We start from the raw sequence: 15,934 nt of genomic DNA on the forward strand, positions 1-15,934 counted from the left end.
CCTCTCTTCCCCAGGACTGGCTGTACACCGCTCACCTACCCGCCCTCTGCACTACGTGGTCTTGCCCAGAGAGGCAGCAATGTTAACAGAAAAATGGGCACGAACGAACATGTGAAGCTGGTCTGTGTAAATGCAGGCAACCTTATTAATGACAAGCCTGAGCTAGCAGAGAAACCCCAGTCACGATGCCGCAAGGTATCCATGGCAACCACCACCTCTTCCGTTTTACCCAGGCTCAGGAGGGCTAGTGCAGTGGCCCTGTCCTGGGGCATGCACTTACAGCCGTCATGGGCAAGACTCCCACCCCACCCCAGGGGACCAGGGAATGCAAAGCTATGACTGCACACTCTTTGGGGCCCAGCCCCTCCCACTCTCGGCTCTCAGGGGCACAGTCTCTTCTCACGGCTTTATTCTTTATTAACACTTTGCTGCTTGTCACTGCTTTGAGCCTCCCTGCAGCTCCATGTCTGGTCAGTCCTCTCAGCTCTCCTTTTGGAGAAATGAGCAGAGACAATGAACTCTAGGCCAGTGCTCTCTCCAGCCTTGGTTAGCTTCATGATTGAGTTTTCCCATCAGACCAGTGAAGGCCCAGCCCCTGGGCAAGATGCAAGCTCTGCAGCTCCACCAGGGAAGGGAGGCCCCGTGCTGTCAAGACAGAACCCCCAGTTAGACAGGGACTGAGCTGGACCACATTTGGAGTTCAGCTGCTGGAAGGTCCCGGCGTGTCCCCCACTGGAGCACTCTGCAGAACTGGGCAGGTGGGCTACTGGTTGTGTCGGGTGGTTCTAAGGCCTTCCCAACTCCAGGCTGCTGTCTTCCTCCGGAGCCCCTTCTGTCCTGTTGTCCGGCCCCACCTGGCCCTGTGTTCAGCCCAGCACTGCCTGCAGAGATCCTTTCACATGGACGATGCTCTCGACTAAAACAGAGCACAGCGCAGGGACCCAGCCTCTGCCCTGACTGTTCCAGCCTGGACATTGGACTCCTATTGGCAGAACTGATTACGCCACTTTGTCCTCCTCTGAAAGATCCTGATTCCCAGGGAAAACGGAAAATGCTTTTTAAAACATCATTACTGTGCAGTGCCCATTTGTGTGCAGCTCCTCAGCAGTGCTGTGCTCCACGCAGGGCTGCAATGTCCACGGCCCTCACTTGTGTGTGCACAAAGACACTGCTGAGAAGCTCTTCCACATCACAGATTACACCATCGACAGGGCTGCTGCTGCTCACACGCCTCTGGGGTCCAGTGCAGCCTCTGAACCGTGTGTGACGAGCGTGAGGTCAGCATGACGACACCTGCAGGGGGCCACAGTGCCCACACCTGTGCAGGAGGGGAGACTGTGAGCCTGCACGTGTGTGCACCCTAAGTGCGCACAGATAGGAAGACCAGGGCACCCACATGTGCTTGGGCATGGATGGGGAGGTTGTGTGGCTGCATGCGTGTGTGCCCTGTGTGGCTGTGGCCACGGCTACTGCCCTACGGGAGAGAAGCACGTCAGGTGCAGGCAACAGCTAATTCTACACATCTGCCTTGTCTGTGCAGAGTCACAACAGCCCTTGCCTGTGACCTCGGAGACTAGCTGTGCAGGAAGGGGGCCCCTTTCTCACACCAGCATAATGTACCCCGTGATGAGGTGGGTGTGTTGGGCTGCCTCAGTGCCCTAGGAGGGCTAGGTTCAGACTTCCACACTGGGTAGCAGGAGAGGCCTCCCCTCTCCTCCCTCAGTCACTTTCTTCCATTTCCCAGCATTGCCCAGCCTACTCTGAGGGGTTCCTGTCCACACTGCTGAGAGGACAGTGGGGCTGGGCATGGCTCCTGCAGCTTTTCTACAGGGCTCCACCTGTCCTGCGACTAATGCTTTGACCGCATGGAAAAACCAATGTATCCTTTGTAAAACCTCAGAAGGAAGCAGGACAGAAGGACCACGATGCACTGAGACACATCCTGAGGTCCTTGGGGCCTGGGTGCTGGTTCTTGACAGGAAGCAGCGTCAAACCCTCCCCTGCTCTGGACTTGTACATTACAGTGAGGACAGACAGGAAGAAGTGCGAGCCCCCTCCTCAGTCGGCCAGGGTTTGCAGGGCGGGTAGGTGGGTGGGCACTGCAACCCAAGCAGTGCGGTTTGGTTCACTATGTACAGCAGAGGGTGGCTGCAGCCTGGCGGGAGTCCCGGGTGCCGCTATCTGACGCGCTTCTCCACCGAATACACAGAGATGTAGTAGTCGTTGCTTCCTACTGCCAGGTGAGGCTGCGGAGAGAGCAAACGAGCGAAGGCATGAGCCAGGTCTCAGCTACGATGGGAGCTACAGTGTGGGGTGAGGGGAAGGGAGCAGGCTGCTTGTATGCTGTGTCCAGCTCTAGCCGGGAGGCACAAACTACCATAACCCCTCTGAACTCCACACAGGCACAGGAATGAAGGCCATTAACTGCCGGATTCTAGCAGGATGATGTATCATCCAAATTCAATTACAGGCAATTTGCATACTACCCACAATTCCCTGCAGCTTCTTTTCAGGATCGCCCCACTGGGACAGTTCTGGAATCTGATGCTGTGCACTTCAGCAGAGTGAAATGCACTCTGCAAAATCCTAACCAACCTAACAGTCCACATGAGTGACTCCAGCTATGGAAAGGGGCCCAGGGACACCAGCTGCGTCTCCCTCTGCGCTGTCTATTCTTACCTGCGCATTAAGAACTGAGTTTGGTTCCTAGGGGTCAGGGCATGGTTTTCTGGAGAACCCAGGCTTATCTCAGCTCTTTATATTCCTGAGCTGGGAAGGGTTTCCACCACTGGACTCCTCTCCCACCTCCCCAGAACCCGTGAGTGAAGGCAGCAGGTACCCAGTGTGGGTGGAAAGCCAAGCAGCTGATGGCCCCGACTCGCTGACCCATGAACCCATCGTAGTACTTGATGTTGTTGATTAGCTCCCCGTTTCCGTTGTAGATGGCTGTGAACTGGTTCATGGAGCCACTGTGGAGGGAGAGATGCCAGAACATTAGCCTCTGTCTTCCTGTGGTTGGGAGGAAGACAGGCCAAGGGGGCTGCAGCAATGGGACACAGGCCAGGAGGTCCACCTGTATGTCACCCTGAGGTAGGAAGAGGCTACTCCTCTGTTACTCTCAGTAAGGGAGGTCTGTCCCCAGAGAAGCCTTGAGGGCGGGTGTTTGCTCTCACAGCTAGAGAAGGTACCTGGAGAGTCCCTGCTTTTATTTCACGGTAGCACAGTTACACCTCTAAGTCGTCCTCCTCCAAAGGCACCGTGAGGACAGAGCTCAAGCGTTGTGCGCGCTGACAGGGTACTCTGCTCAGACGCAGGGGCTGCATGGAGGCAGGGTACCTACCAGGCGATCAGGTTTGCTTGGGGATGGATGTCGAGGGCTGTCAGTCCCTTCACGATCTGCATCACATTCACGGACTCGGGCATCCGAGGGTCAAAGAAGCGCACATCTCCATTGACGCTGTGAAGGAGGCCACAGTCAGGCTCGCTGTGGGACTAGGTACACTCCTGGGGCCCCGGGGACGGTGGCGCTTGCCATGTGAAGTGTCGTGCTGGTAAGGCCAAAGCCATGTAGACTCCCAGGGCCCCTACCAAGGGCCTCCCAGGTGGTGCTCACAGCCCCCATCCTGCTATCCTACTGGCTATGGCAGTCAGGGCTCCTATCAAGCTACCCCCTCCTAAGCTGGAAAAGCCAGGACTGATACCAAAGATAGCTGCTGTGCTCACTCAAAGCAGGACACAGCAGGGTCAGAGAAAAGGCTACGAGCAAGGGCAGGAGCTGAGTGCCACAGAGGCTGGAGTTGATGAAGTGGAGCCCATGAGGGCAGAGGGAGCCTGGTGGATGCCCAGGCCCATAGGGAGGCCAGGCTGCCCCACCCAGGCTTATGCTATAGACGGGGGAAGAGCATCACTCTGAAGGATGTGGCTTCGCAATAGTAAATCACGCTTTGCTGTCTCTTTAACAGGCAGATAAAGATGCGCGGCTCTCAGCAAGGTATTTACTGAGTGGCAGGCTGGATTTATGTGCAGAGGCTGGCTGGCGACAAGGCAGTCTGCTGGGGCAGCCAGCCTGCTGGGGACGTGTTGCCAGGTGCGTGTTGACCCGCTACCCTTGTGCATACAGGAGGGACACACCTGCCTGCTCATCTTATTCAGCTCAGCTCAGACTTCCTGGTGCGTGTGTGTGCACACGCACGCACACGTGCACACACATACACACGCATGCACACACACACACACACGCACCCTCTTGCTCTGTACACTGACCTTTCTGGCCACTTGCAGAGCAGAGTCAATTACTGCCCTGAAATGCCACAGCCCCTAGCTGTTTGAATATCAAGGACATATTTAAACGGAGGGAAAATAATGTTTTCCCAGCAAATGTCTTCTGCATTGCTGCTCCTTACCTCACACTCACGATGTGGCCCTCAGGGTGCTTCTGCAGGTAGGCCTTGACCACCCAGGCTGTGTGCTCCCGGTAAGTCATGACTCGGCTAGAGGAGGAAGGTGCAGTCAGGACTGGCCCAGCCCAGTCTCTCTTCCCACACTGCTCAGGGAGGGCTAGGAGAAGTGGGTGTAAACTGGCCCTGGCCCTGTCCCTGGGCAGAGCCCAGAAGGAAACTCAGGTTGGAGCCACTAGCTAGGCTGTACTAGGTCACTCCCCTCATCCGTCCAGCCTCCAATTCCCCAGTCTGCCTTCAAGTCTGGGTGCCATTTTGGGCTGAGGAAGGCCTACTAGCCCTGCCTTAGACGGCAGCTTAGTGAGAAGGCCACACTGTTCCTCTGTCTCTGTGGGGTCAGCTTGTGTGGAGGTCTCTCTGGGAGGCAGGACACAGGGCTGCGAGATGACTGGGTGCCGGGCAAGGATGAAGAATGGACCCACAAGCCCGGCAGAGGAGGGTGAAGGCTGGCCCATGAAGCATCTCTGTGGTCAGAGCGCCACTGTGAACTGCTGACCCTTCGCTGGCAGTGGGGTGGCCTCTGCCATCTGGAAGGAGCTTGAGCAGCACTGAGGAGAGGGGAGGTGTGGCGGTTACCATTCACTGAGTGCCATCCTCCTGTCGTAGACCCGGATGGAGCCATCGCCCAGGCCAGCCACAATGAGCGAGCGGTGGGAGTCACAGGACAGACTTGTCACACAGCTGTCGGCACCCGTGGGAATGTCCTAAGCCCAAAAAGAGCGGTGAGGAGGGAGGAGGGGCCTCCAGCTGGCCACACCCACTTCCCTCAGGCTAAGAACAGGTCTCTCCCTACAAGGCTAGCAGAGGCCAGAGGAGCAGGGCTGCAGGGCAGCAGGCATGCCCCATCAGCTTGAGTGCCTATAGGCCAGAGCAGAGCCTGTGAGCCCGGGCCTGGGCACAGTCGGGAAGAGAACTGTGGGGATGCCTTGCTCTCAGTGCCAATTAAACTTTCCAGCAACATCCCCCTTTCCTGAAAAGAAAGACAAGCACATTTTGGCAGGGAGGGAGTCTCGTTAGCGCTCTCTTCAAACCCCTAATTAGTCAGGGAAGAGCTGAGGAACTGCTTCTCTGCTCCCCTTGGTGTTGTAAATACTGCAGAAGGGCAGGGGGGTGATGAATGGGAGCAAGAAGGAACGGGAGCTGGGAATGGGCCTCAGAGGGAAAGACGGGGGAGCCCAAGAGGAACTCATGGGAGTGGGGGTGGGGAGCTGTGAAAGAGCCACGTTCCCTCCTTTGCAGCGATGTAATGACACCCAAAGAGGCACTGTACCTGCAGGGACCCCAAGGGTCCCACACAGCCCCCCAGAAGTAGGAACAATCAGGCACTATCTCCCCATATGAGCAGAGACCCTGGAAGACAGTGTTTTACTTCAACTGTTTGGTGGCATTGTGGGGCTTGAGGAGACCATGGAAGGACAGGCCTCAAATCATGCCTATTCTTATCATTCCTGCCGGCCTCTGCCCTTTGCTCTGCAGAGATGCCCACAGCTGTCCAGGCCCCACCTTGGCAGGGCAGGCTGGAGAACACTGAGGACAGGCTCTGACACCGGGATACAGCTATCCCTTGGCTACCTACGTGATGTCCTTTCAGTAGCTGTGATTTTGCCTTGGATCCAAAGGACATAGGTACAACTGGACTCTGGCAAAGAAGTCCTGGTATCAGAGGCAAAACCAATGCACTCTATTAAAATGGAAAATTTGGAGCCAGATTGGTCTACATAGTAATATTATGTCTCAAAAACAAACAAACAATCTTGAAAATGAAAGATGGTTTAAGTGAGGGGCTGAGTTCTAACCCAGCGGCAGCCCGGGGAGATATTTGGCACACACGAAGCCCTGCCTTCTGTGCCCAGCACCACAGGGTAAGGAAGCAGACGGTCAAACAATTAGCTGTTCTCATTTAAGATATTTCACCCGACTGATTTCTGATATTCCCTAATCTGCACAGAGAAACAATATTTGGATCAGCACAGGCTTAATTACACTGTAATGCAGGGTCAAAGGGTCAAAAGCCGTAATCACTGTGCAGCCAGAGGAGATTAGCTTGTCGCCTGCCAGCAAGATGCCATCTCCTGTCTGTCTCCCTGCAGACAAACAGCTGGGCAGCAGTCACCGAGTGCGCTTGTCTTGGTTCTCTTTGACAGGGACGAGGTCTACTCTGTGGGATCACGGGCATCTATACTATGACAGGGACGAGGTCTACTCTGTGGGATCACGGGTGTCTGTGCTATGACAGGGACGAGGTCTACTCTGTGGGATCACGGGCGCCTATACTATGACAGGGATGAGGTCTACTCTGTGGGATCACGGGAACTGTGCTATGACAGGGACGAGGTCTACTCTGTGGGATCATGGGAACTGTGCTATGACAGGGACGAGGTCTACTCTGTGGGATCACGGGTGTCTATACTATGACAGGGACGTGGTCTACTCTGGGATCATGGGAACTGTGCTATGACAGGGACGAGGTCTACTCTGTGGGAGCTCGGGCATCTATGCTATGACAGGGACGAGGTCTACTCTGGGAGCTCGGGCGTCTGGTGCTATGAAGCAGGGCTGGAGTGTTAGCTCGGGCGTCTGGGCTATGAAGCAGGGCTGGAGTGTTAGCTCGGGCGTCTGGTGCTATGAAGCAGGGCTGGAGTGTTAGCTCGGGCGTCTGGGCTATGAAGCAGGGCTGGAGTGTTAGCTCGGGTGTCTGGGCTATGAAGCAGGGCTGGAGTGTTAGTTCGGGCTTCTGGGCTATGACAGGGATGAGATCTACTGTGGGAGCTCAGGCGTCTGGTGCTATGAAGCAGGGACAAGGTCTACTCTGTGGTATCATGGGAACTGGGCTATGAAGCAGGGCTGGAGTGTTACCTGCACTTTCGTCTCACGATCAGTGTCCCAGATTCGGACGATGCGTACGTCTCCTGAGCTCATGAGCAGACCAGTCTCTTGCTCCCAGTCTACCACCATGCCAGCTCCTGGAGAAACAGGGACAGGATGGGCCATCCTGGGCATCCCTCTCACTCACGTAAGGCAAGGCTGGTGCAATAACATTCAGATGAGCACCGTGCTCTCCTAGGACCTTACACACTCCACCCCAGGAACTGTGTCACAAGACTCAGAATCTCTGTCCACCAAATACAGCTTTAGCATATCACCTTTCAGTGGCCTCCAGGCCAAGTCAGACATCAAGGTCCTAGTTCTTAGGAAAAGCAGGGATTCTATACAGGCCAAGGCCGCCTGTATGCTAGCACTGAGTAAGACACCGAGGAGAATGTCCTGACTACCAAAATGGAGATGAAAAGCAGACAGACACAGGGAAATGAGCTCTCAGCTAAGTGCAGTGACATGTGCCCGTCATCCTGGCTACTGAGGGACTGAGGCAGGAGGATGGCCAGTGGGCAACTTGACTCAGCTCTTAGGAATTCTCCAAAGGTCCCTCTCTCCACATGGGCATGGACCTCCATCAAGCACAGTGTTTACAAAGCAAGCCTCTATACCCAAGGTACCTAAGGCAACAGATGTAAGCTCAAGCTCCTGGTAGAGCACATGCAGTTACCATGGAATGTTAACTCAGCAGAAGCCATGGGGTAGGAGCTAGGTCACCCCGGTTGTCAGTGCTGCAGGAGGCACCTGCCTACGGAGAGGACACCTCCTGAAGCCTGACTCCCTGAGCACCCTCTGGGCTTCACTCATTCCTCATCTCAGTCAGCTTAGACTTCTACAAGGAGACCACAGGTCTCACCAGCCCAGGCAGGTGGGAGTGTGGCCGGACTTCTCCCCGAGACAGGAAGAAGCACACACAAGGAGGTCGCCATGTTGCCTTCGTGCACAGCCAGCAGCCGTGCTTTCCTAAGCCATATGTGGCCATGTGCAGGGCTGCCTACAACTCGGGCAAACTGAGAGCATTGGAATCCTGGAGTGTTACCTATTCTTGTGGTTTCCAGGGGAGATCACAGGATGCTTTTGGAAACTCAAAATGGGTATCCTGGAGGCATCAGAAATGTCTTCCACAGTTCTGGATGGCCTTCTCCCGAGGAGCCAAAGGCCCACCTGATACTACCAGTAGCGTGTCTACGAGCTGACCATCTGGATGGCCTTCCCCAGTAGTGTGTCTACGAGCTGACCCACCTCGTGTTGTTGGCAGCATGTCTGAGAGCCCCTGCCATGCAGTAACCATCTCTGGATTCTTTTCCAAATCAGCAAAATTTTTCCAGACCCTGATGGCACCATCGTCTAGGGAAGGAGAAAAACAGTATGAGCCCATACCCTAGAGGTGTGTCCACCCTATCTCTAAGACACAGATGCAGGGTTCTGGATGCCTGGCCCTGCTGTGCTGATGTGGGTGACCAGGAGAGAGAGCTGTACAGGGAGATGGGTCCATGGTAGACCCCAGCACTGGAAACTACAGGCCACAGGTCAGTGGCTTGGCTGCATGGCCACTTCTTCCCAGAGCCAGCAGCAGCATGTCCCGCTCTCTCTTAGAGATGGAAGCTGGGTGAGAGCCGGATCACTTCCTCACTCTTCCTGTCTGGTCCAGTCCCTCAGTGTGTGAGACTTAGTTTTCCAGAGGACAAATCTTTGGGGCCTTCATCCTTGTCCACACTGCCCTTGGTGTTCTGCACACTTATCAGCCTGACCTAAGGTTAGAGAGGACAGTTGCTTGGCTCACCAGACCAAAACACGTGAGACCCCCGTCTGCCTTGCTTTTAGAGGCTTAGAAAGGAGGAGGCCCTTCCACAGCGTCTCTCTTGAGTCAAAGGACTCCAGCACTTTGATGTTGTTCCCCTTCGTTTTCCTCCTCTTCTCTCTACTTCCTCCCCCTTGGTGCCTTGAGAATCTCAGTCTGACCCTGACCTCTCCTGAAGGCCTAGCTGTGCCCTGAGGGTCTGCAGCCCCACTGTGTATAGGTCGCTCCTGGACAGCACTGGTGCTGAGGGTCCTGAGGTGACTCTGGCTAGACAGACTTTTAGGGCCGTATGTCTTCACTGAAACAGGAGATGGACACTCACAACAACAAAACAAACAAGAAAACAAGATGAAGGCACTCACGCTCAGCACCCTAACTGATGCCGACCGTGTTGACACTGAAGGGGACGCTTGGGTGTAAGCAATGTTCCCAAAGTCCTGGGAACAGGCAGCCTATACCACTAAGGAGCAGGGACTAAACTGTCTTCCAGATCATGAAAGCCTAGACTCCAGCAGCTCGGCAGACACGGGTCTCCAATGTGCCTCAACACAAGAGCCGTGGGACTCGTCACAAAGGACCCTTCCGGTGACCACATCCCAACAGCTCCTCCGGGCTCTGATCCCGGTGACCGCTGAGTTTCTGCACACTGGTCGAGCTGGATGAGCATGACCGCAGCTGTGACCAGCTCTGCAGGAAGCCAGCAGCCACTCCCTGGCCTTCCCTAGCAGTGGATGTGGATGCGGCAGCCTGCTGCGTGCTGGGCTACTGGACTGGAGGCCCACCTGTGCCACCTCCAGTTGCTATCTGAGTCCCTTGGTGTCACTGCATCACTCAGGGCTGGACTGTACGGCTGTCAGATTAATTTCCGGGAGTAGTTTCCCCTTTGAAGTGTGAACATAAGCCATATATTTGTAAGTCATATACAGGGATTATCAGTGGTCTCAAGTGGTGTAGAAACCAAGTCCAGGCCCAGGATGAGGACGGAGAAGCCTGGGACTGTGGGCTCAGGGCCCCTCTATTAGCCTTGCCACCACCTTCCGACCTGACAGCAGCTTCTCACCAGCAGGAGGTCATGGTGCTGGTGTGATTCTCTTTCCGTAGTTTATGTGGGGCTTGTAATGCCAGGCAAGCCCTCTACCACCAAACGGTCCCCGATCCAGGACCTGTGTTGTCAGAGGGCTAAAACAGCTGTGGCTGGGGAAGCCCTGGGTCAGGTCACAGCAGTGTGTTAATGCATGGGGCAGGGTACACTCGGCTGTAATCCCTGAATTTGGGAGAAAGAGGCAAGAGGGTCAGAGTTCAAGGTCATCGCTGGCTATAGAGTGGGCTTGAGGCTGGACTGGGCTACATGTGAGGATGTCTTAAATAAGGGAACACAACACAAAGTAACAACAAAAGTACACCTACCACCAAGCTAGGGAAGTGACCCAGAGACTACTGTTCAAAAGTGAGCATGAGACGATGATTACTTCAGGTGGAAAACCAAACAAGAAAACAGAGTGAGAGCCGCTCCTGTGTCTGAAACACCCCTCCTCAGCCACCTTTGGAAGAGGAAGCTGGCCTGCAAAGATGGACAGACCCGGCCTGGGAGCCGTAATCCCTCTGCATGGTCATGGGAGGAGGGGAGCTCATGAAGCCAAAGGTTGGGAGCAGCATGGGCCCTTGTGAACATTATGGCCTAGGATGTCCTCCTTGGCTTTCATGTGTTATCTGGGGGACCCATGTGGATCCCCCATGAAGGTTAGGAGGTTAGAGGCTGATGTGGCATTTCCAGGTCATGGAAGGGCCAGGAACACTTGGTGGAAAGATGGTCCTAGAGCCCTGACCAACATCTTGCCTTGTATTCAAGCCCTTTCCCTCACAAATGTCACACTTCAGAATGATGGGAACCTTGGTGAGCAGTGTTTTATGAAAAAGGGAGAAACAGAAAAAAGATGCCCCTCAGGCCTAGGGCCACACCAGTCCGACTCACCTGTGGCTGTCAGCAGCAAGGAGCAGTCCTGGCCATTCAGGTACTCCATGGCGGTGACCCTGGTGTACCGAGGGTTGCCATTGTGGAAGTAGTCCAGCTTCTCTCCTTTCTCCCAGTCCCAAAAGCTTGAAAGAAGGGCGATGACAGAAAGACAGTCACTAAGGAAACCCAAACCCCGGTGGGAGGAACGGGCCAGTGAGCGTGAGGAGCTTGTGTGCTACTGGTGGGAGGTACAGTGTGGTCCCCAGCAAAGACCGGCACAGCATTCCAACCCGCACATTCCTTGGGAACTGAACACAGGGACCTAGGACGACAGGTACGTCCACACCAGCACTCAAGGGAGCCACCTAAGCACCCTGCACAGCCGCGAGTGTGGGAGAGCCTCACAACAGAGTATCACCAGGCCCCAGAAGGAGGAAATGCTGACAAATGCTACAGTCTGAGCGAGCAGTGAGATAAAAGAGAAAGAAAACAGTCACAAGGGACAGACACCGCAGGAGTCCACTCTCAGGAGGTCCCTAAAGGCAAGGAAAAGATGGTGCTGATGGCACCTGAGGGGAGGGACTGGTGCCCATTGTGTGGTTTGGGTACGGGGCATGGAGAACATTCTGGAGGTGGTGGTGGCCTTCACAGCATGCATGTGCACTGACAGCAAATGGTTAAAATGCCCGGTTTCCTGTCACACACAGTTTACCACAACTTAAAAAACAAAAGAAAGGGGGTTGGGGAAGGAGATCTATAGACATTTTATAAACTATGAACCTGCGACAGTGGGCAGTTTCCTCATTACACCAGGTCAGAACCTGCGATACATTTTAAATTCCATTCTCTCTCAGGGTTCCTCGGTCACCCATGTGCTCCTGTGCAGCCCAAGTGAGTCTAGAATTGGGTGCCATGGGGAGGGGAAGACAGCAGGGTGAACTGAAGCTGTGCCTACCAGATGCTGTCCTTGTCGGCGACAGCTATGCATGGTGTGAAGGGGTGGAATTTGACCACAGCGGGGACGCCAGGGTTCCTGTTCAGAAAGATCTGATCATCCAGTCTGCTGATGCCTGCAAGAGATAACGGAGCCAAGTTCTCATCTCCAGCAACACTGACATGGCCTTACTAGAGCTGAAGTAGGGGGAAGCAGGGACCAGAGAGAAGGGCTGACAGCACACGCTGAGGAAAAGGAAAAGGGGGCTTTAACTCAGTGCATCCAAATGCTTGGTGCTGTCTCACAGTGCCTGGTGGAGGCAGACACTGACATACATTTGACCAATGCTTCCTATACTATTCATAGCAATATGCAGAGTAGAAGAACTTGAGTTGGAAGAGAGTGCTAGGATTTCAGGATGAAGGAGTGTGTGGTTACCACCACTCATGACCCAGCTAAGGCCCAGGGTCTTCAGTCTGGAAAGCAGCTAGCCAAGAAATCACAAGGGTGAAGGACACAGGACAGGTTTTCTTACCAGGCCCCACACATTAGTCAAAAATATACACCCTCCTTGTTTTTCAAGAGACAGAAAGCAGCTAAGGATGCGGAGTCCAGGCAGCTGGACTCTGCTGGACATGGTACGGAGAGCAGTAAAGTCTCCTCAGAGTACACACTATTTCAGAGCTTCAGCACCAAGACAGCACCTTCTGCCTTGGCCCCAGATACCTGCATGGACCTCTGGGTATCCAGGAGGGTGCTTCAGGGACCACACATCTTTTTAGCCAGTGGTCATAGCTCTTGGGTGGACAGAGGAAAGCTTTCTGGTCTAGCCAGAAGGCCCTTACATGAGCCTATGGAGAGGCAGACACCAGCTCGTGGGTAGCTCTGAGCTAGGCTCTTTCCCCTTGTCTGTGCCCTTGCTATATAGGGGACTCTAGGATGGTGGCCCTGAAAGAATCACACCATTCAGCCAGGTGGGCTGCTCTGCACACTGCGTCTACCCTTTGGTTCCTTTGGGGATATGGCTGAAGGCAGTGTTGCTGGAGGAGGAGGTGCCTAGGTTTGCAGTGGTACACGCGTCTCTAGCCTGGGGTACCCTCATTCTTTAGCTATGTTTTTCTTGTTGAGGCCTCTGGTAGGATGGTGAAGTCCTGAGCACTAGAAGATGAAATACTCACGCAAACAGCAATGTGTGGCAGCTGGCCCAGGTCACCAGGTCTTAGGAAAAGCCAATGATGATCAGGGCCTTGAAGAATGCCAACGGGTCTTTCCCAGTTCCCATCTCCTGGCCTGATTCGCACTTCTGCAGTCAGTGCCAGCCAGTCTGCGGGCATCATTTCCTACCTCTCTTCTGACACCTTTCCCAGCACACACTCAACTCAGCTGTCCAACAAGGAAAAGCTTGTGCTGAATCTAGACACAGCCTGGGTGACCGGAAGAACGCACTGCGGCCCACTTCAGCAGCTACCGACCCTGTCTCTGAGGCAGTGGCTCACCAATTAGGCTAGGCTGGCCAGCCAGCAATGTCTGCCTCGACAGTGGCGGAAGTACAGACACGTAGCGCAGGACCCAGCCTTCTATTATGTGGGCTCTGGGCTCACACTCAGTCCTCATGCTCGTGTGGCCATCTCCCAGCCCCACCTGTCTTTGTATTCTAATGCACGCCTCAGTTCTGAATAGAAATGCCAGGCAATGTTGACTCTGCAGCTGGACCAAGAGGCCCCCCAGACATCTTACTGTGTGGGCCTGGTTTCTGAACTAGTTTCCAAACTCGCATCAAGAAATCAGCCTGCCCTAGCTGCCATGGCCTGGAGTCCTGGGGTCCTAAGGAAACACTGTCTAGGGAGTGCAGTGGACATGGGTTCTGAGAGGGCTGGTGCTATCTAGGAAGGCGCCGTGGACAGTGTGTACCCGCTGCACACAGAGTTAGGAGACCCTAGCACCTACAGGAGCCATGAGGAGCCAAGAGCAGGAGCAGGGACTGTGTCAGGGCCACAGGTACCCAAGGGCCTGCATCTTAGATCCGGGGACACAAGCATCGATATGCAGGAAATGAGGTACTCAATGAGGCAGGCCTGGGGCTGAAGCTGGCATGGCCCTCTGTTTCAGTGGGAGGGACAGTCTGTCTTCTGAGGCTCAGTCCTAATTTAATAAAACTGGTCATTATTTTCTAAATTTCAGAGGATAGGGAGGTATGATCAAAACTGTGACTTGTGGAACCGGGAGAAGGCCACAGACTGACCACACTGACCCTCAGCCATGGCTGCTTCTATGAGAAAAACTACTTGGAGACATGAAGTGGCCTCCACCTCTCCTTCTCATGCAATCAGAGCCGTGGAACTGCAGCCTTGCTCTATACTCCTTAACAGAGTAGATGAAGAACCCTGGCCTTAGGGTGAGGTAATATGGCCCTCATTCCTGCCACAGTTGGGATGATCCTGTTCCCTGCATGCTCCAGGTCTGGGGGACACACTGCACAACCTTCCGACAGGAGCTTGCTCCTGGGTTCCACAGCAGCACCATACTGTCCTTGGCTAATCAGTAACACTGTCTCCATGAGGCTGGAAGGGGGCAAACACGGCATGCTGTCAAGTCTGGGAAAGGTCTGGTGAGGGCACAGCTGTTGAGCTTTAGAGAAATGGAGCCAGTGGTCACTTCAAGGACATTCCGGGTGGTTAGTGAGATGTGGGCTCCCAGGGCCTGAAAAGGGCCTGCACCCCCTTCTGGAAATGCCAAAGAGCAGAGCTGATACTTCTCTGAAGGTTACTAGCTAGTCGGGACTTGCCTCTATGAGAGCCCAGGGCAGGAATGTCCTTTAGGAGAAGCCTTCCCCATGAGGTGGCCTCCTCTTCCCCCATGCCACCCCTGTCCTGATGTGGGAGTGTCATATATCAATCTGTTGATTTCATTGGTTAAGTAATAAACAAACTGCTTGGGCTCATAGCTTAGAAGATAGGTGGGTGGAGTAAACAGAACAGAATGCTGGGAGGAAGAGGAAGTGAGGTAAGACGCCTCAGACAGAGATGACATGCTCCCATCTCCAGGGCGGACGCGAGAGCTCTGCTCTCTGAGGCAGATGCGATTCAGCACTGACCCAGGATGGACGTAGGCTAGAATCTTCCCGGTAAACATAGATGATTAGAAATGGGCCAAATTAATATGTGAGAATTAGCCTAGAAGAGGCTAGATAGAAATGGGCCAAGCAGTGTTTAAATGAATACAGTTTCTGTGTAATTATTTCAGGTAAAGCTAGCCTTGTGGGCAGTGGGGTGCTGGGGACGCAGCCCCACTGCTCTTATTACTACACTGTCCCAGCTGCCTCTATCAGTCAGTGTGCTGGTCTGCAAGGGCAGCACACACGGTGCCTTGGGGGCTGAATCTATCTGGCAGAAGACCTGCTCCTCTGGGGCACTGTGCACTTACCCTTCTGGATGACCTGCTGGGCCTGCTTTCTGACTCTAGTGTTCCTCAGGAACCGCCACTCACGCTCCTTGCGGATCTGACTCTCCAGGTCATGCTCTTCAGGGATCTGTAAGGACAGAAAACCCAAGTTTAGGCTCAGCAACTAGAAGACAGTCACTGCTGAGCTGGGCATGGTGCTGTATGCCCATGATTTCCAAACTGGGGCTAAGGCAGGTGGTGCTCCATGAGTTTGAAGCAGTATGGTTTATTTGGTGAATTCCAGGACAGCCTGGGCTACAGAGTGGTCCACATCTCAGGGAAAATAACAAACAAATGACATTACTCTCTGAGAACTGGAGGTCTGGATCCTTTAGTCTGGGCTAAAGGCTGGGTGGGGGAGATGATGCTGTAGAGTGGGGTCCTGAGATTCCCAACAAGGGAAATGCCTCCAGCATGCAGAGGCAGAGGTGCTGGCTTTGACAGCTGCACTTGAGGATAAACCTCACTGACTG

General features: G+C 54.3%; 1 protein-coding gene across 3 annotated transcripts in view; it reads right to left on the reverse strand.

Moving 5' to 3' along the window:
* Positions 1-392: 392 nt before the first annotated feature.
* The window catches only part of Rptor (regulatory associated protein of MTOR complex 1), a 309,261-nt gene continuing 293,719 nt past the window's right edge, over positions 393-15,934 (reverse strand). For all 3 annotated transcript variants that reach the window (XM_041635818.1, XM_041635817.1, XM_041635819.1), the window contains 10 exons: positions 15,444-15,549; positions 12,042-12,156; positions 11,105-11,229; positions 8,574-8,678; positions 7,314-7,420; positions 5,034-5,161; positions 4,404-4,490; positions 3,341-3,457; positions 2,840-2,969; positions 393-2,246 (listed from right to left, as the gene is read on the reverse strand). In XM_041635818.1, the coding sequence (XP_041491752.1) occupies positions 2,178-2,246; positions 2,840-2,969; positions 3,341-3,457; positions 4,404-4,490; positions 5,034-5,161; positions 7,314-7,420; positions 8,574-8,678; positions 11,105-11,229; positions 12,042-12,156; positions 15,444-15,549 (1,089 nt within the window). In that variant the 3' untranslated portion in view covers positions 393-2,177. The remainder of the gene's footprint in view (positions 2,247-2,839; positions 2,970-3,340; positions 3,458-4,403; positions 4,491-5,033; positions 5,162-7,313; positions 7,421-8,573; positions 8,679-11,104; positions 11,230-12,041; positions 12,157-15,443; positions 15,550-15,934) is intronic.

This window comes from Microtus oregoni, unplaced genomic scaffold (assembly GCF_018167655.1).
Source record: "Microtus oregoni isolate MIOR12 unplaced genomic scaffold, Mior012 000048F_ref0000485, whole genome shotgun sequence".
NCBI lineage: Eukaryota > Metazoa > Chordata > Mammalia > Rodentia > Cricetidae > Microtus > Microtus oregoni.